At 45.9% G+C, this 20,924-nt stretch overlaps 1 protein-coding gene across 1 annotated transcript in view; it reads left to right on the plus strand.

Moving 5' to 3' along the window:
• The first annotated feature begins 710 nt into the window (after nt 1–710).
• LOC126267973 (terminal nucleotidyltransferase 5C) overlaps nt 711–20,924 on the plus strand; it is a 772,561-nt gene continuing 752,347 nt past the window's right edge. The window contains exon 1 of the mRNA XM_049973321.1: nt 711–1,214. Coding sequence (XP_049829278.1) covers nt 1,080–1,214 — 135 coding nt within the window. The 5' untranslated portion in view covers nt 711–1,079. The remainder of the gene's footprint in view (nt 1,215–20,924) is intronic.

Below are 20,924 nucleotides of genomic sequence, written 5' to 3' on the forward strand. Positions count from 1 at the left end.
GTTAGGAGAGGCATGTAATGTGATGATTGAAGGTTGTGAGTTGAAATAAATCTGTGCTAATCGACTGCATCTGTTTTCTATCAAGTAGTTGAAATCCCAAGTCACTTTCTTCATTAATTTTATGTTCAACGTTTGCATCTGGTGTTCAATAGCTGAATATAACATCATTGTGCACCCCTTTTTAATTAAAAGGGATCAATTCTGAATCAATTAATGTCAACACTGCCACCGCTGTCCAATCAGGAGTCACAGGGCCTTATTACTTTCTTTGCGTTATCCGACATTGCGGCAGTTTTGCACTCTCTGTTGATCTGTTCGTGAATTACCTAAGGTGAATACACACCAAAACCAGATAAGTGACGGGTGGGGTGTTACAGATGATGACTACTGAAACGACTTCTATAGTTACTATTGTCTCGCAAACGTCGGGGTGTGGGGCTTAGCTAATACCGAAGACGCTAGTACCAGCGTGACCTGAGTAAACAGCTGCACAAACCCGCGAGTCGCTACTGGTGTGGTCTACCTCAACAAGTGCTTCCTGTTCCGGACGGCACCAGAAAGCGCGCGGCTGCTCCACTGAGGCGGCGCGCATGCGCGCTGGGCGGTTTCGTGTTCGTCCCGCGCACAGCCGCGCCGCTGCTCCCTTTGCCCTCCCCTCCCCGCCCCGCCCCCCTCCCCCTAGTCCGCCGGCGCCGCAGACCCCGCCGTAGGGCATCTGCTTTAGTGTGGCGTGTGCAGCTATCGCGTCGAGTCCAAAAACCCTCCACTTGCGCACCACTCGTCCCGGCTCGGTTCACACTCAAGCAAAGTCTCACACGCTTCGCCGAACACCATCCAGGCGATAACACACTCAAAAATATAACCAACCGAAAAGTTCAAAATTTTAACTCCGTCGTTTTTTTACTCGAATCGTAGAAAGCAGTTTCTCTTTTTCTCCGGTAGCTCTCCCCCTATTTTCTTGGCTCGGCGCAGAAATAAGTAATCAGACGGTCTTTCGAAACTCGGTACTTGCAAGTAGGCGTAAGATAGTTAGTCGTTTTATTCTTGTAGGATAGGTTACTGTAACAACACGACCAGAAATGGAAGATACGAAAGCCAGTGCACCGAGCTCAGCCACCACCGTGAAAACCAACGCCGCGGCCGCACAGCCGAAGAAGGAAGACACCGCGACTCCTTCGGTCAGCGCCGAGGGTATGGGACTACCACTAATGCAGGTGAGTGTGTGTCTTAGCGCGCGTGTGTATGTGCGTGTGCGCGACCATATGGTACTACCATTCGCTCATTGAGCCGGCCGCATTCGCAGTGACGGGCCGGGAGCGCGTCTACGGAGCGTCAGCACGTGGTTTCGCCGACAGGTTTAGCGAGAGTGCGCGTACAACCGGCTTAATTTGCGAGGCATATGGTGGGCGTCGGTGCGACCACAGATAATCGACGCGACTGAGTGGGGAAGTCGGTCAGTAGTGTAACGACCGGTACCTACCGTAAGTAGTGCTCATCCAATTACGGAACCACCATTCTTCCCATTGGAGATCGATTTCTTTCCTCCCACCGTCCAGCAGCTTTGCCCACAGGTGCGCCACGGAAACGGGATCCGGAAACGGAAAAGATCTCGCTTGTCTTCTAGTGATTGCGGGGAAGAGAGAGGCGTAATTGAAGAGTGAAATTTCTCGAGGGTGTGTTCTAGCACGTCCTGAGGACGACAGCAGCTCTTGTTAAGCGCGGTCGGAGATAAGTGTGTTATCAGGGTCGTGCACTGATACGGGGGAACGGCTAGTAAAATGTGAGAAGTGCTCGGTTAGCAGATAACTTCTTGGTAACCGCACGTAAGAGATACGGGAGAGTAACGTGGCAGCATCCGCGGTGTTTTATAATGGCGAGATATGTGGCGCGATCTGTCACGGTAGTATGTAATTGCCTGTGCACAATATGACACTCAAGGTGCAACGTATCGTCGTCATTTCTTTTCTCTGAGTAGTGTCTGCCTTTTTAAGTGACATTACTGGCTTCGACTCCTGCTTCGGACATAGATGTGCTCACTTGCTGGATCTTCTGGAGAAAGCGTATCTCTTAGTATATTCATAAAGCAGTGCAAATGAACAATAGAACTTGTCACTTGCAGTCTCTTTTCAGTAATAATTACGAGGCGATAGTGAAGCGTTACGAAGCATGCACCATATGGCATTATTGTGTGCAACATATAATTTTCGCGGATACCAGTTATACGTCTCTTAGACACATCACGGTGACGTCGTTCTCCTGTTAGATTATTTTTTCGAACACGGAACATTACGCTACACTCATTGAATAGTGCGACAGAGCAGCTCCGTGATCGTTCGGACCCATTCTCGCTCAGACCAATGAGTGTGGGTATAAAATACGGTCACTGTGTGTGATCTTTAAATACATTTGAATGTCGTTCACAGACTAGGAAGGACTGGAACACATGTGATGCAGTGGAACTTATGTGGAAAACCGCCTTCATGGCGAAGTGCATATGTTGAAAGAAAAAAAAGGAAGGAAAGAAAATTGAAAGCGGAGAGAAGCGTAATGCATCCATCAAAGCAAATACGCTGCTCTCTTACTCGAGCGTAGCAAACACTTGCAATTACGATATGCAAGCAACAGCATCCTGTAAAATTTTTACGAACTGTACAGATAATCATTGTACGAAAGCAACACGTATCGCGTGCAATTTTTACGAACCGAAGACTATTGTGTATTAAGGATACCATTTTGATAACGCTTTTGCACAATTTTTCTGTCGTTAAAAGCGTTAAAATAGATAAATTTTCCTCATTTCTAAAACTACGGTTATTTAACGCAATCGATAGTATACTTCTACTTCCTCACACTCATTTGTTGTTTTATAATAATCATAAATTATAATTGCACACTTAGTGCAAAGCTATTATCATCGAGCTAGATTCTGCAATATGTTCCGCTGTGAACCTCATGTTTTTCCTGTACAAAGGTTTAGGTCAGTTTATATCTCTCATATAATTGAAAACGTAATTACTTATGTTCTTAGAGCTAAGTGTCAGCCGTGTTGAAGATTCCATTATTGTTGTCAATATTTCGGCGGCGACTGACAGTTGCCATTAAGTGCAGATATATGCCCGTAATTAACGTGTTTGTTAGACAAGGTGGCTTATCTGTTACTACACTTCGGAATTTAACCTACGTGATATTATCAGCATGTGAGATCTGCGACTATCGACAGGTACTTTTGCATCAATCAACCGTTCTGGTACTTTTCTCATTTAGAGTCGCCGTGGCTTACTGCTTAAATGATTACATAAGGTTACAAATCCATCTCATAATTGCTTATTGGAATTTTCAGTTTTTTATAGAACTGCCGTATTATCCCTCCCAGTATTTCTTATATTCGGTTATTTGTTTAGAAGTTTAGGACATCTCGCCTTAGCAGACCAGTGATTCGCAACTTTCGTTCTTGGCCTGTAGCGCCTCTGGGCACTAGAGAGGAGAATCTGTTGCCATCGTAGTGGTGTTTCACTATCGGCGCATGCTAATAGTCCATGGAATGCAGCTGTTGTTCCGTTTTCGGTGTTGTTAGGGAGCAGGGATCGCTCTTGACGGCAGATGTTTGCAATAGATGTGCAGAGACAGTGTAGTGTCATTAAAAGGGAACTGTATTCAATAAGCAATATAAAAAATTGAAAACGAAAGATAGCGATTCCTCTGTAGCTCTCATTTCTGGCTGCAGAAGAGAGCAGACGTTGCCAACTTCAAGAGACGAAGTGGGAAGCTGCGTTGCCGGCAGGACGCTGATTCCCAACATTTTATTGCCAATCACATTATCTGCGGGCACTAGAAGCGCCTCTTTGGCTTGACGTTAGCTTCTGTAATGGTCTCAGTGAAGTTAGAGTCTTCGATCAACGTGAAGTTTTATTGGATTATATAACTCCCAGGCGTCAGTGACCGAAAGAGCATTATATGTACAACATTCTGCAGACCTCTGTCTATGGAAGACATGATACGGCATCTCAAAGCGCACACAATAGACGTAAGGGCGGAGTGCAAACTGCAGACCTTTCAGTTTCTGTAACGTACGAAGTAAGAATAGGACATTGTTTGATAGAGGAAATATTAAACGCTGGTACCAAATCTAAAAAGACAGTACGTCTCAAGATTTTAAACATGGCTGCAACAGCAACTGTTGACATTCTTCACGGTAAATGATGACAGCCAAAACAGTTGCAGGATAAAGATTCATTAAAACTCTTGACCACGGTTTCGGTATATCTAAATATACCTTCATCAGAAGTAAAATACATCAAAATTACATCCTGCAATGGAGATTAATAAAAAAATTGTGCCAAAGACGTCGTCAGCAGTTAAAACATCATCTGCATTTATACATGATAATGGACACCCAATGCAGGCGAAGTACTGATGCTAAGCTGTGTTCGCATCGACCCTCTGTCCACAGTCATGTTGTGTAAATGGAGATGGTGTTTTAACTAATGACGACGCCTTTGGAACAATTGTTTTATTAATCTCCATTACAGGACGTAATTTTAGTGTATTTTACTTCTGATGAAGATATATTTAGATATACCGAGACGGTGGTCAAGAGTTTTAAGGAATCTTTATCGTGCAACTGATTTGGCTGTCATCATTTACCGTGAAGACACTATGTGCATATGCTGGAAGGTGGATGTCCCATGGATGCTCTGTCACTTGGGATGGTGTATAATATTTCGCAAAACTAGAAAAGTACGAATTTTTTAGAACTATAAGTAATATCTCTTTCGTAAATTCCAATCAAATCTAAATCTACATCTGTACTCCGCCTACTACCCTCTTACGTTTGGTGGAGGTTACGTGGTGAAACAATTATCATACCCCATTACGTGATTTCAGCCCGCATGGTTACTGCGTGAGATGTGATTGAGAGGAAGTTTTTTGCCTCGTTTTGAGGCTTGGAATCTCCGAAGTCGGGAGTTTCATGCAGCTGATGTTGCAGTTATTCCAGCATTTCTGTGCTCTCTCCCCCTGCCTGAACGAACTGTAACAAAACTCGCAGCTCTTCTTTTAATCCGCTCTGTTTCTCCCGCTAAGGCAACCTAGTAAATGTTCCACGGCGGCGGTCAAACATAATTCAATGAAAGTGTACAGTGCGGTGACAAAGGTCATGGGAAAGCGATGTGGACGTATCCAGATGGTAGCAGTATCGTGTGCACAATGTATGAAAGGGCAGTGCGTTGGCGAAGCTGTCATTTGTTCTCAGGTGATTCATGTGACAAGGTTTCCAACGTGATTATGGCCGCACGATGGGAATTGACGGACATTGAACGCGGAACAGTAATTGGAGCTAGACGCATGGGACATTAAATTTCGGAAATCGTTAGGGATTTCAATATTCCGAGCTCCACAAGGTCAAGAGTGCGCCTAGAGTACCAGATTTCAGACATTACCTTTGACGAAGGACAACGCAGTGGCCGACAGCCTTCACTTAGCAACGGAGAGCATCGCCGTTTGCGAAGAGTTGTCGGTGCTAACAGACAAGCCATACTGTGTGAAATAGCCGCATAAATCGATGTGGGGAGCACGATGAATGTATCTGTTAGCACAGTGCAACGAAGTTCGGCGTTAATGGGCGACATCAGCAGGCGACTAACGCGAGTGCATTTGCTAACAGCACGATATCGCCTGCAGCCCCTCTCCTGGGCTCCCGACAACATCAGTTGGACGCTAGACGACTGGAAAACCAGGGCCTGCTCAGATGAATTCCGTTTTCGGTTGGTAGGGGTCGAGTGTGATGCGGACCGCACCCAGTCATGGATCCCCATCAACAAGGCACTGTGCAAGCTGTTGGTGGCGTCAGCTCTGTTTACACGGAATGGAGTGGGTCCTCTAGTCCAACTGAACCAATCATTCAGTGGAAATGGTTATAGCGGGCTACCTGGAAACCATTTCCAGCCATTCGTGGACTTCATGTTCTCCAATAAAGATTGAATTTTTGTAGATGACAATGCGCCATGTTACCGGGCCAGAATTGTATGCGGTTGGTTTGAAGAACATCCTGGGCAATTCGACCGAATGGTTTCTCCACCCTAATCGCCCGACATGAATCCCACCGAACATTTGCAGGACTTAAGCGAGAGGTGAGTTCTTGCGCAAAATCCTGCACCGGCAACACTTTCGGAATTATGGACAGCTATAAAGGCAACGTGGCTCAATATTTCTCCAGGGGATTGCCATGCCTCATCGAGCTGCGGCACTGCGCCGAAGAAAAGGAAGTCCGACACGGTATTAGGGGGTATCCAATGATTTTTGCCACCTCGGTGTATTTTGCTTGCGGAAGGATGTGACACGTAATGATGGGATCCCAAAATCTCTGTCAACGATGCGTGCAATAATAATGCTAGGCTTTCGGAAAGTGACTGTTCACGTAACATGCGCAGACGGAGCACGGAAAGTGGGGAGGGGGAAGGACAGGATATACTGGTACGTAATGAACCCTCCATACGTCGGCTTGAGGAGTAGACATGCAGATGTAAGCACGTTATATGTTTCTCCTATAATTACAGGCATGTCTCGGTACTTTCCTTATCTCTAGCCATACACTAAACTGCAATGATGATTAAGCTCTGTGGTACACGTGGAACATTATAACTGTATTTCCATTTTCTTATGATAGTCTGCGATGTAGTACATCAGTTCAGGTTACTGTACTGCACAGATTATTGAGTTCCACTGCCGTACTTGAGCATTTTTTCCACACTGTCTGGTGTTCTTGATAATTGTTTGCTTGTATACGATCCACTGAACGTAGTGTAAGGAAAGCTACTCCGACAACGAACACATATATTATTACCACCAACTTTCAAATCTCACAATGATCACCATTCAAAGATAAGGGAAATAAGAGCTCGCACTGAAGCGTTCAGAAAGTCGTTTTTGCCTCGCGCGATCCGCGAGTGGAACAGAAGGGGGGAAATATGACTTTGGAGCGAATTGTGCCCTCCTCCGCACACCGCTTGGTGGCTAGCTAAGTATATACAATCCGGCCGCGGTGGTCTAGCGGTTCTAGGCGCTCCGTCCGGAACCGCGCGAATGCTACGGTCGCAGGTTTGAATCCTGCCTCGGGCATGGATGTGTGAGATGTCCTTAGGTTAGTTAGGTTTAAGTAGTTCAGTTCTAGGGGACTGATGACCACAGATGTTAAGTCCCATAGTGCTCAGAGCCATTTGAACCATTTGAGTATATACATATGTAGCTGTAGATATAGTATCTAGTTGACAGAATGATGTACCCACCATTCTGAAAGGGATCAGACAACAGTTAATACCATCAACGAAGTTTTCCCTGAACGGGATTAGACAACAGATAACACCCCAACAAAATTTATCACCCAATATCCGCAAGTTGTAGTGATTAGGATTAGCGTTCTTAAAAGATTTTTTACGATTATAACGATTACCTTTCTCCAAAGTGTTGCTGGTTCTGTTTTAGAAAAATATATTTTTTGGAGTATCGTCTTCACCAAAGACAATGGATTGACAGGAGGTATCTGCAAATATTCTGTCATTCATTTAAAATGGCTATAGGACCCAGACATTTGAGTGCCGGAATTTCCAAAACAGGGAAGTAATTGCTACTAAAATTTATTGGTGATGACAAGTGCTTACTGCACTTGCCCATATAGTGTAACGCGGAGTGCGATAACTTGCAAGACCAGAAGGCGAGCGAGACCCGGATCGAATCTGCACGACTGAAAATGGGCTGGTCCCCATTTCCACCTCAGTAAATACGATACACAAACAGTCACAACAAGACAGGAAGGGCATCCAGCTACTATCAACCAAAAGCTTTACGAAATACGAATTAACACGCTGACCCCGTGAAGACACGGCAATAGGCCACGAAAAGAAAGAAGTTAAGCAGTCGTTTGATCTCGTAGTTTTTCCGGGATTGAATTCCCGCCTGACCTAGTTTTGGTCACTGCGTCTTCGTTATTGAGTACATTACGAAAACACATGTAATTCGAGTTAAGAGTAATTTAATTTTTCAGGCCCCGGCTGACTGGCTTACGCACAACTCATCATTGCCCAGGCCAAACCGCTAAAACTTGAAATTCAGTGAAGTTTTGGTTCTTATACCATAGTCATCTTTTAGGAAAGGATTGCTCGAAATTCCTCTCCTAAGGAGGTGCAATGGGGGATGAAATGTCGCTATTTTGAATTATTTCACAATTTTTGAAAATTCAACCCGTTACGAGGTGAAATAGGGGATGAAAATTTTTAAGAAAATATTTCGTTATATTAAAAAAAATTAAAGCTATGTCTATTAGAATTGGTATTCCACTTCAAGGTTAGATGTAAAGAAACATGTGTTGAGGGATGAAAGTTATATGGAAATATCACGATAAGAAAGAATAGGGCATGATTGACAAAAACTTTGGATTTCAACTACCAGAATCGCAGAAGTGCATTTGGAAAAGACCATGATTCTATGGCCTTATTTAGTGTGAAGAGCTAAGAAAGTGTTGCAGTTTGTGCACAACACAAAATTCGATTAAATAAAAAGAAACAAACAAACACACAAAAAAATATGAAGACCATACCGTCTACACGAGCGAAGCAGCGGACGCTAAGCTAGGTGAAGCATAATCATGACAGTACCTCATTATTATTACATGGGAACTGTGCGCCCATTGGCTTACATTTCCTTTCTCTCATTTCTTTAGTGAACATAAGATAGATTTATCTCCTATGAATTGCTTGTCTTGGGGAAGCGATCGGCACTAGTGCTGCATCATACCGTCGTTCCTTCACTTTTATATCCTGGTGAAAGCACTCACCTTGTTCCTCGCCGAAGTGACCAAAATTTTCGGGGAAAAAATCAAATTGACTTTTCCAACATGTTGATTGAGACAGGAGTACAGGATTTTTGTAAAAAAAGTATCACTTATCACCACAGGAGAAAGCTATAAGAAAAGTTCCTATAATGGTATCTCTGGAAGCCAACAGTTCTTGAAATGTGGACCAATCGGTTATGCCATTCCCATCCACAAGTATCTGCTACGTAGAAGTAAACACTAAAGACAGTGCTGCATGTGGGTTACACGCGTACTGACATATCCTTCAGCCCTTCTTCGGAATTTGGAGCACCATTACACGAGGGTGGTTTTCGAGACACATGCTACACCATACACATTCTTCGTTCTCCGACGGATGTGTAGCGATATTTATTCTTCGGCAGCGAAGAAAATAACAGCACGCTGGTCCTGTTTGGACGCTATTGGTTTTAACGTCACCATAGCTGACGTTCCCGCGTCTACACGTCGGCTTGGTTCAAATGGCTCTGAGCACTATGGGACTTAACAGCTGATGTCATCAGTCCCCTAGAATTTAGAACTACCTAAACCTAACTAACCTAAGGACATCACACACACCCATGCCCGAGACAGGATTCGAACCTGCGACGTAGCGGTCGCGCGGTTCCAGACTGATGCGCCTAGAACCGCTCCAGACTGATGCGCCTAGAACCGCTCGGCCACTTCGGCCGGCGTTTACAAGTTGGAAAGACACAAATGCCATACTAAAGTTACATTTCGCTCGTAGTGCTGAAACTGAAATTTTACCGTCTTTTGTTTTCTCGTTGAGATTTGCTTTCAGCAAGTGCCATGATCAAAGAGAGCGTAATTAATGGAGGGCGGGGCAAATAAAAGTGGCCCGGAGAACAGAGCTGCAGAGTACAAAGAAACACAGCAGAGTAAAGAAAAAAGAGTACCAACCAGACTATAGCAGACGTTGATAGTGACCGCCATTCATCTAATGGCACTACTGGGCCCTGGGCAGCAAGTTCCTGAAGGCTGATCGAAGCTGGAACCCTGGAGTAGCTGTAATCTCATCCGGAATATTCTGCTGCAGTTCTTGGAGGCTGCTACGGTTGTTGAGATACACTTTAGACTTGATGACTCCCTTGCCTACATAGCTGAAAGTTACATACCCGCATTGGAGTCGCGCTACGTTGGTTATACGCTGCAGATATGTCCTCAAACGGAAACTTTGTGTGCGCTCCTTATAACTGGAGCAGCAAGTCTAAAAGTATTTTTCTTCTTTTTTGACCATTTTCAGACATCTTCAGGACATACACACGTGACGTCCACGATCCTTTACGAAGCATGTAAGGTGTTCCTCTGATATTTCTTACCTACAAACTCACCAGAAGCTACGAAGTGCGACAATGTAGTAATGAGACTGATGTGGAAAAAAATGTTGCTTACCGTTTTAGTCAAGATTAGTGTTGTCTCCTTCAAAGTAGTTCCCTTCTGATTGCACACACTTTTCCCAGAGCTTCTGCCATTTATGGTAACATTTCTGGAACTCATCTTCTATAATATCCTCCAAGACACTCGCCACAGCTTTTTGGGCATCTTGTCTTGTTTGAAAATCGCGTACCTTGACCGCCGTTTTGACTCTTGGAAATAGAAAAAAGTCGCACGGAGCAATATCTGGTGAATAAGATGGCCGTGGTAGTACTGAAATTTGTTTTGAGGTTAAAAATTGCTGTACTGGTAGAGCTGTATTGGGATGGCGCATTATCGTGATGCAGAGTCCAATTATCAGCAATGTTGACACATTTCTCGATTGACGTTCAGTTCTTCTGCAATCATTTTCAAGGCTAATCTTCGATCAGATCGTGTAAGTTCACGCACCCTGGCCAAGTTGACATCCGTCCGTGAGGTTGATGGTCGTCCACTGCGGTCTTCATCTTCAACATTCGTTCTGCCTTCACTGAACATTTTATGCCAACGAAAAACTTGAGCTCTTGACATAACCACCTCTCCGAAAGCCTTCTGAAGCTTACCGTAAGTTGTCGCGTATTCACGCAATTTAACGCAAACCGAAATGCCTTACCGTCATACCGTTGCGCAATATTATGCAGTTCCATTTCCGTGGCGAGAGACGAGAGCAGTTGCATCTAGCGAACGCTGCCCCTACCAGAGCGCTCCTTCAACGGTATGTGGTTCTCTGCTGCGAAGAGTTGAGCCTAAAACGCGACATCGGTTCTTTTTGGAGCGACAATTTAAGGGTATCGAACGCTGCAGCTGCACTTTTGGGAGTCTGTAACGGCTTATGCGAGGTATCGACGTTGCAACGATGTGCCGCTTGGACTAGAAGCAGCTTATAGACCAAGGTGTCTACGAAAGCCTGCAGGGTTGCCACATCTTGCAAAGAAAATCAGTCTCATTACTTTATTGTCCCACCTCGTACGTCGTTAAAAGTGTACTTCTTTAAAATTTTGAGTGCTAATTGTTTAAAAATGCTTGGTGATAAAGATTTACTGTCATCCCAGGATTGAGCACACCAAACATCACAAGAATTTTTTTTGATTTGAAAATGCCCAGTTAATCGTTTCCCTATACAGTAGGACACTTATTGTTTTAACTCCTCAGGAAATTTAATTCCCTGCTCGCTCCCCCCTCCTCCACCGCCCTTCCTTTGCAATGAGTAGTTACCGAAGGCTTGGAACCACTAGCGAAGAAGAAGGCAGCAGTCTTTCGCCAGGTGCAGTCCGAGTGCTCTGAAGCAGTCGCAACTGCGCAAGTATGAAGACGTTACGAGACGCTTTCGTATGTGCGCAGGAAACTCGTGGCGCCTGCGCAGAACATACGCGGCAGCTCCCATTACTACGCAGACCGCAGAAGCCGCTACAGACGCCCACAAGTGCAGCTGCAGCGTTAGATATCCTTAAACTGTGGCTCCAAAAAGAACCGATGTCCCATTTTAGGCTCAACTGTTCGCAGTAGAGAACCACAGACCGTTGAAGCAGTGCTCTGGTAGCGGCAGCGTTCGCTAGATGTTTCGCGGCGTCATCCTCGTTTCCTCTTATCTAATTTGCATGTTGTTTACGTCGCCCGTGACGCCGTAAAACGCTCTTCCGCGAAGCCTGCCATCTCCCGTGCGGCGGTTTCGCCTCGTAAATCCTAGGCGCTCTCCCGTTCGCCGCTGGCGATTCTGTGCCGGTGCTTTTTGCGGGTAAAGGCCGTGCGCGGGCATAGCGAGAAACCTCGAGTGCAGCGCGCCCGACGTGCAACTATTCCGACTTTTACTGCCACGGTGCATTCCTCAGAGATATTGGAAAGAGCCGTATTACAGAGAGAGAAGTCAGAATCGTGTGGCTGCTTGGTTACGCCCCACGTTGTCTTGCCTAGAGTCCAATGTTCACAGGATGACGTGTCGCGCAGAATGTTTGTGAGATCGTCGTTTCCAGATTTTGCTTCCAACGTTCCACGAGACAACTACAGTGTAACTAAAATTTCTTGATAGTTGACACTTCACGCGCAGGAGTTGTCTTCCCGCAATCAGATCGCTCAAAGTCACGCCCGAATTCTTCGCCGTTTCCTTACTGCCACAGCAACTGGTCAGTTCACTTCCTGTTCCTATTCTTGTATCCAGAGATTAGCTTACAGCAGAAAGGCTCCATACGAATCGCAGAGATTAGCCTACAGCAGGAAAGCTTCACACGAAATTGCATGAGGCCAAACTTTCGGAAGGTAGCAAATCATTGTTGCAACTGGATCTATATAGGGCTTAAAATAACGCCAAAATGCTAGATGGTGACGTAGCGCAATGGGCGGCGGATGTGGCCGAGCGGTTCTAGGCGCTTCAGTCTGGAACCGCGCGACCGCTAAGGTCGCAGGTTCGAATCCTGCCTCGGGCATGGATATGTGTGATGTCCTTAGGTTAGTTAGGTTTAGGTAGTTCTAAGTTCTAGGGGACTGATGACCTCAGATGTTAAGTCCCATAGTGCTCAGAGCCATTTGTAGCGCAGTGGTCAAGGTTACACTCCTGACGTGTGTAAGATCGTGGGTTCGTTTCTCATACGATGATTTTATTTACTTTTTTTTATATAAATCTTTGTAAATCTGACTTTGATTATTAGTACTTTCAATTGATGGTTTAAATGTTTTGTTTTTCATTTTTAATCTTCTATAGCAACGTTTTAAATATAGGGCTGACTTTTTTATTTGGTTTAAATTTTTCTTGCTGGCATTCATTTTCCGTTTGGAATCTGCCGGTGTCGCCTACAACCGATAACTAACTGCCAGGACCGCTCATCGGTTAGTATCGCCACAGCTCGTAGAGTCAGTTTAAGGGTAGTTTCAGGTAACCGATGGAAGCAAGTTACAGTTCGCTTTTAGTGCTGAAATTGAAATTTTTCTGTCATTTGTTTCCTCGCACAGATTTGCTTTCAGCACAGTCAAAGAGAGAGTGATTAATGTAGAGTGAGGAAAATAAAAGTGGCCCGGAGAACAGACTTCCAGAGTACCAAGAAACACAGCATAGGAAATGGTTCTGAGCACTATGGGACTTAACATCTGAGGTCATCAGCCCCTGGAACTTAGAGCTACTTAAACCTAACTAACCTAAGGACATCACACACATCCATGCCCGAGGCAGGATTCGAGCCTGCGACCGTAGCGGTCGCACTATTCCAAACTGAAGCGCCTAGAACCGCTCGGCCACACAGGCCAGCACAGCACAGGAAAGGAAATACAGCGCTAACCTGACTGTAGCAGACATTGATAGTGATGCCATTCATCTCATGGCACTATTGGGCTCTCGTCAGCAAGTTGCTGAAGGCGGATCGAAGCTGGACTGCTGCAATTGCTCCAGTTCCATCCGAAATGTTCTCCAGCAGTTCTTGAAGGGTTGTTGCGATACACTTTAGACTTGAGGACTCGCGACACAAAGTAATCCCACACTGACGGATCACGTGACACGCGTGGCCAGCTAGGACCGCGACCAGACCGCACGTCCGGGTGGAGCAGTCGTCCGCACGGTCGACTTGACACGCCGGTCTCTTGCGACAGGCGTCGGACGGATTTGGAAGGACTCTGAAGCATTTTCTGGTGGACTGCAGACATATTTTCCGATGTGCTCGCACTTTTCGGAATGTTTTGTGACTTGTTCAAAACAAATCCTGTCTGACGCCATTCTCGGAGTAAGCGTTGCATGGCACTCTTTCCTGGCACTTTGACACCATTAAACTTCTCACCAATCAACTGATCACGCCTTTTCCACTACTTTGTTGTCACGTAACTTTCCACAACGAACACCCGCTGCTCCACAGTGAGTACCTTCGCCCCCTCTGCACTGCTCCACTCACACTGACAGTCCGCACTGCGCTCTGAACCGGTGTGAATCACGTGGCGGGCGTACACGTGGTGTGCTAGTCTCGATCTGCAGTTATATGCATACATTCACGTCCAATCGTATCCACTCGTTCCGGCCACTTTCACGAGATTTGGAACTTTAATAGTGGCAACTATTTATTTACAGCTCGTACAAAATAGATACGTGTTTCAAAGTTTTACTGACTTTCAAAATAGTCACCAGCATTGTGAATAACCCGTTGCCAGCGATGTGAAAGTCGTACGATACGCTTAGCAGAGCCAGTTGTGTTGACAGTCAGAGCGGCGCGGTCTATTGCCCGACGAATTTCTAACGGTTCTGAAGCGAATGCTGTGAAGTGTTTCCTTCAGTTTAGAAATCGAGTTGAATTTACGAGGGCTTAAGTCAGGGGAGTGCAGTCGGTGGTATAGCACTTAGCAGCCCCATCAGTCAAACAAATCAGTACCAGCTTGCACTGCACGTGCTTGAGCTTTGTCCTGCAAAATGATGGTCAGGTCCTACAGAAAGTGTCATCACTTCTGTCTATAAGCTGTTCATTTTTGGAATACAACCTACGACCAGCCTGGAGACAGAAGCGATGACACCTTCTGCAATACATGATCATCATTTTGCATGACAGTGTTCAAGCACGGCCGGCCGGAGTGGCCGAGCGGTTCTATGCGCTGCAGGTTGGAACAGCGCGACCGCTACGGTTGCAGGTTCGAATCCTGCCTCGGACATGGATGTGTGTGATGTCCTTAGGTTAGTCAGGTTTAAGTAGTTCTAACTTCTAGGGGACTGATGACCTCAGCAGTTGAGTCCTATAGTGCTCAGAGCCATCATTTTTTTTTTTTTTTTTTTTTTTTTTTTTTTTTTTTTTTTTCAAGCACGTACTGTTATAGGAAGCAGATATCTCGAAAAGCTTGAGAACTTTTTTTTCCCGCAACTGGCGACTGATTCGAACGACTTCATTTAACAATATGATGGGGCAACGCCGCTCGGGCTTCGGGAAGTGCGGGAATTTTTAAATCATAGGATTACTGAACGACGGATCGGTCGCATTGGACCACATAATTCAGCCTTACTTTAGTGGCCTCGTAGGTCACCGGATCTGACTGTACGTGATTATTTCTTGTGGGAATTTGTAAAAGACTCTGTTTATGTGCCTCCGTTACCAACACCAGTGATCATTCAGTCACCAGATGCAGCAAAAAAAAGTTCTCAAGCTTTTCGAGATATCGCATAACAGCAGCTGTGGAAACTGTAACTCAAGACATGCTCGCTGCGCTTTGGGGACAATTTGAAGCCGGCTGCTGCGGCTCAGCGGTTCTAGACCCTTCAGTCCGGAGCCACGCATCTGCTACGGTCGCAGGTTCGAATCCTGCCTCGGGCATGGATGTGTGTGATGTCCTTAGGTTAGTTAGGTCCCATAGTCCCACAGTTCAAATGGTTCAAATGGCTCTGAGCACTATGGAACTCAACTGCTGTGGTCATTAGTCCCCTAGAACTTAGAACTACTTAAACCTAACTAACCTAAGGACATCACACACATCCATGCCCGAGGCAGGATTCGAACCTGCGACCGTAGCAGTCGCACGGTTCCGGACTGCGCCTAGAACTGCGAGACCACCGCGGCCGGCAGTCCCATAGTCCTTAGAGTCATTTGAACCATTTGAACAATTTAATACCACCTTGACATATGCCGTGCATCTCAAGGGGGTAATATTGAACACCGATGAAAAGGTGCGAGAAAAAATGTTTCTTGAGTTTCCGTTCATGAACAAACAAAATTCATTGTATATGTTTAGTAGTTTCAAAAATAGCCTTGCCAAATCGGATAATTCTTTTTGATACACCCTGTACTACTTCTGCCGAGCGCTGTTGGCAAGCGGGATGCACTCAGCCCTTGTGAGGCAAAATGAGGAGCTATTTGATGGAGAAGTATCGGCTCCGGTCTCAGAAACTGACATACGGCCGGAAGAGCGGTGTGCTGACCGCATGCGCCTCCACATCCGCATACAGTGACTCCTGTGATCTGAGTATGACACGGCGGCCGGTCGGTAACGTTGGGGCTTCATGACCTGTTAGGGAGGAGTGTGTATTTTAACCACGGCGGCACTCGAACATTTTACAGAATTAGTCGTTTTGGAAATGCTTTCACCCTTGCCAGAAAGAAAATGATCAAGGCCTTTAGGAAGGCAGACAAATTGCTCCGTTTCCGATTAAAAGATATCTGCGTTGTTCCGTCCCCCCCTCCCACCGGACTCGCTTTGTACACTCTCCAGTGCTAATGGTGCCACCTGTCGTCTGTAAGTGGTTATTGCACGTTGACGTCGAACATAGGCGGAGGTCACATTAAAGTGACATCTCACGAGCTCCAGCTTGAATCTAGAAAATTATCGAGCAAAATGCTAACCCTTTATTGACACATGGACAGTTTCACCGTAACATTGGAACTGCAAATTTTTTTCTCTCTCCAGGCAACTTAAACATTCGGTGAGCACACTGTAACGTCCCCTTAGAAAAATTAATGAATTACTGTGCTCATAAACCTCTTACATTATTTGATTTTCAAACAGTTGAGCAGAACTGAACGTACTCAGACATTTCGCTCTTTGCCTATTCTGATCAACACTGAACTGACACACAATATTTTTAGCGCAACGCATTCTGACTTTCAATAATCCCTACAAAAGAATGGCCCTGACTAATATTAACCTATACCTTTCACAAATCACTTACCTCACAAAAATGTTCGTTACTCGAACTGCTGCAATACAGCGAGCGCCACTATTGCCAGCTAAATAAAATATTCAAACTACTGAAGGCACTAACTGCTGATAGGCATAGTTAGCAAATGAAAGATTTTGATAGAGAACAAACAATGTATTTACCTTAATAGTGTTCAAAAATGGTTCAAATGGCTCTGAGCACTATGGGACTTAACATCATGGTCATCAGTCCCCTACAACTTAGAACTACTTAAACTTAACTAACCTAAGGACATCAAACAACACCCAGTCATCACGAGGCAGAGAAAATCCCTGACCCCGCCGGGAATCGAGCCAGCCTTAATTGTGGTCCAAAGTCATAATACTTATAGCAGTTCATGGCATCAAGTCTTACAAATTTACTGTCTCTGATGGACACACGTCCAGATCATCCGCTCTCAAAACTCCACCATTTCTCTCCCTACATCCACCACTGCTGGCGGCTCGCCTCCAACTGCTCAACACTGCGCGCTGTTTACAGCCAACTGCCCAACACTACAATAGCAATATAGCATATACGCCAACAATGCAAACCAACCACAGCCTTCACACAGCACAGTCAGTGATTTTCATATAGGAGCTACGTGACGTTACCAACATGAAAACCTTAACACCCTACTTACAACACATCTGTTCTCGTTAAGTACGTTTTAAGGAAGTGAGCATGAAAGACGCAGATGTCACACAGATATGCGTCGAAGATCTAAGATCGAAATTTACAAGACGTCTTTCTTTTCTCGAACTAGCTGCATTGTTTCTGAGAGTCCCCGTCCTGAATCTTCCATTCAAGTGGCTCAGGGCCGGAGTTTCTGATCAGGCTACGGATTAGCTACTTTTTTGGCTTTTGTTATTGCGACTAGTGCCAGTGTCTTACTCGCGCCCCTAGCTACAGAACGTCTCCGCAAACAAAGCGAGAAGTTCGCCTAGCAGCGGCCGGAGCCACTTCTTTGGACGTGACCGATGGAGCGCGGCGCGCTGCCCTTGCCTTCGCAACACAATGGACACATCCACATCCGGCCTACTTCGAGGCGCCTTGTAATGCAGCACACAAGAATTTGAATGCATAACGCCCCGCTCCGCCTCCCTGCGGCCATCACTGCTGGTGAGCACGTGCACACAAGCACGTCCCACTTCTGTGACTCCCCTCTCCAGTTTCCCCGTCATTTGGCCGCATCTCCAAGTCGCCAAGAAGTTTTTAAATTCTGCTTCCTTCAGAACTCACAATGCTATGAAAATTAAATATAATCTTTGTAGTGTTGGCAGAAGAGCCAACACCGTGTTACTAGAGGAGGCCGAAATGCACGCGTTTTAGCTCACGCAGGCTGGCGTGAGGAGGGAAGGACTATACTGACGTGAGGTCTGGAACATGATAAGGAATTAGAATTCAGAAAACGGACGTAATTAGTTTCATAGTTAACTCAAATCCATTACTGATGAACGTCGCTCATGTACATGATTCACAATATCAATATCAATAGTAACTGAATACCATTTTCAGTTACTATTGATAGGTTGTAGGTCGTAGTTAGTAGCAAATGATGTAGCTGAAGGCTAAACTGTCGCCTCGGCAAATGAGAGCGTATGTAGACAGTGAACCATCGCTAGCAAATTCGGCTGTCCAACTGGGGCGAGTGCTAGGGAGTCTCTCTAGACTAGACATGCCGTGTGGAGGCGCTCGGTCTGCAATCGCTGATAGTGGCGACACGCGGGTCCGACGTATACTAATGGACTGCGGCCGATTTAAAGGCTACCACCTACAAAGTGTGGGGTCTGGCGGTGACACCACAAACTTTGTCTGCTGTTCATACAGTAGCTTGTTTTATGAACCAGTGCATATTCCGATTTTTATTTTCATCTTTACAATTCAGTCTTACTGTTGGAGCCTCCTCGTTACAATGTGAACTGGACAGAACTGCTAATTTCTTCTGGTTTCGTGCATATGGTGGCGAACTAAAATTCGTTCCACATTTACATTGCAAACATGTATTGCAGGACGTCTGCAGTGTCATTAAAGACACGACGTCGTACACAAGAAAACAACATTCTCTGATACGCGCAATGGAGGTCCTCCAATTGTAGGCTGCATCTCTGGAGGTGACGGTGTACAGTGACTAACAAAATAAGGTACCGTCAGGAAAGAACAGAGATTTTTTATCATTAACTTCCATTCATTCAACGACTGAGTTCATCAAGGATACCGGTTACTGTTGCCATAACCTAATATTATCCTCGTTTATGGCCATCCACTTAGGTTTCAGAACCTACTGAGAAGGAAGGGAAGGATGGAAGATTAGGATTTAACGTACCGTGGACAACGAAGTTATTAAAGACGGAGCATAAGATCGGACTGTTTCAAGAATTCGGTAGGATAGCGTCCATGCCCTTTCAAAGGAGCCTTCGTGGTAATTTTCCCGGGGCGATTTAGGAAAACGACAGAATGGTCGTTCTCACGAATGCGGCTCCAGTGTTCAAATCAAATGGCTCTGAGCACTATGGGACTGGACACCTGAGGTCATCAGTCCCCTAGAACTTAGAACTACTTAAACCTAACTAACCTAAGGTCATCATACACATCCATGCCCGAGGCAGTCCCGTGGTTCCGGACTGAAGCGCTTTAGAACCGCTCGAATCCAGTGTGCTAACCCCTGACCACTTCGCTCGGTTCACCGATCAGCCGAAACATAATGACCAACTGCTGCTTAACAGCGTTTTGGTCCGCCTTTGCAACGCACTAGACCAGTCATCCTGCGCAGCATGGTTTCGACAAGTCCTCGGTAGGTTTTCTGCGATGTTGCACCAAGAGACCACACTCAGGCCACGCAACTCCCGTAACTTAATTTGGGGGTGCAGAGTTGGCGCCCGATAGCATCCCAGACCTGTCCCATGTGGTTCAGGTCAGGCGAATTTGGTGGCCAGGACATCAACACAAATTCGCTGTCATGCTCCTCAAACTACTTTAGAACGATTCTGGTCTTTTGGCACCGGCAGTTATCCTCCTGAAAGATAATACCAGCATCGGGGAAGATATCAGTCATGAAGGGAAGCAGTTGGTCCGCAATAATGTACACCTAATCCACAGCTGTCATGGAGCCTTCGATTGTTGAAATAGGTCCCATGATAGCCCTGGTGAATGACCCAATAAATAACATAACGCTGCCCCGGCGCGCCCGCGTCTGTGGCGCGGTGCGTGTCGAGAAGTCGCTTATCTGGCTGACAGCCTATCCGGACGCGACCATCGACTTGGTGTTACAAGAAACGTGATTCGTCTGAACGGGCGGGCAGTTTCCATTGACCCACAGTCCAATATCGATGATACCGTGCCCACATTAGTCTCAATTGACGATGACGCTGGGTCAATATGAAGGAAAGGAGAGGTTGGGGTTAAAGTGCCGTCGACACCTAGGTCGGGAGCACATTTTCGGATTGTGTGAAATACGTAGAAAGAAGTCGACCGATGCCTTTCGAAGGAATCATCATGGCATTTGCCTACGGCGATTCATGGAAATCAGGGGAGAACCTAAATCTGGATGGTGCGGGACTCGTCCTTCCGAATGCGAGTCCAGTGCGCTAGCTACGGCGCCACCTTGCTCGGTGGGTCAACATGACAACACGAAGAGATCGTTCCCCGCGGAGCCCCATGTTCTCCAATGTGAGCTGAACGGCGTGCTCCGAAACTCTTGTGCCTACACCAGCATTGTACCCTGTCGCCATGTCTGCCACGGATGGTCTAATCCTGCTTTACGGGCAGGCCAAGCGACCGACTTCCACGATTTGTGATTGGACCTGGACGTCCAATACCTTGTCGCCTACTCGTGGTTTCGCCACCCTTCAACCACTTTCCGCGTCTACTAACAGCAGTACCATGCGAACACGAACAGCCGACCAGTCTCGACTCTTTTCCAGGCTGCGTACCATAACAATCTGCCTTTTGTCAAAGTCAGTGAAACAGTGTTCTGGAACTGGTCGCACTCGTGTCTTGTGTACGATTTCTTTTATTGGTGAA

This window comes from Schistocerca gregaria, chromosome 4 (genome assembly GCF_023897955.1).
Source record: "Schistocerca gregaria isolate iqSchGreg1 chromosome 4, iqSchGreg1.2, whole genome shotgun sequence".
Taxonomy (NCBI): Eukaryota; Metazoa; Arthropoda; class Insecta; order Orthoptera; family Acrididae; genus Schistocerca; species Schistocerca gregaria.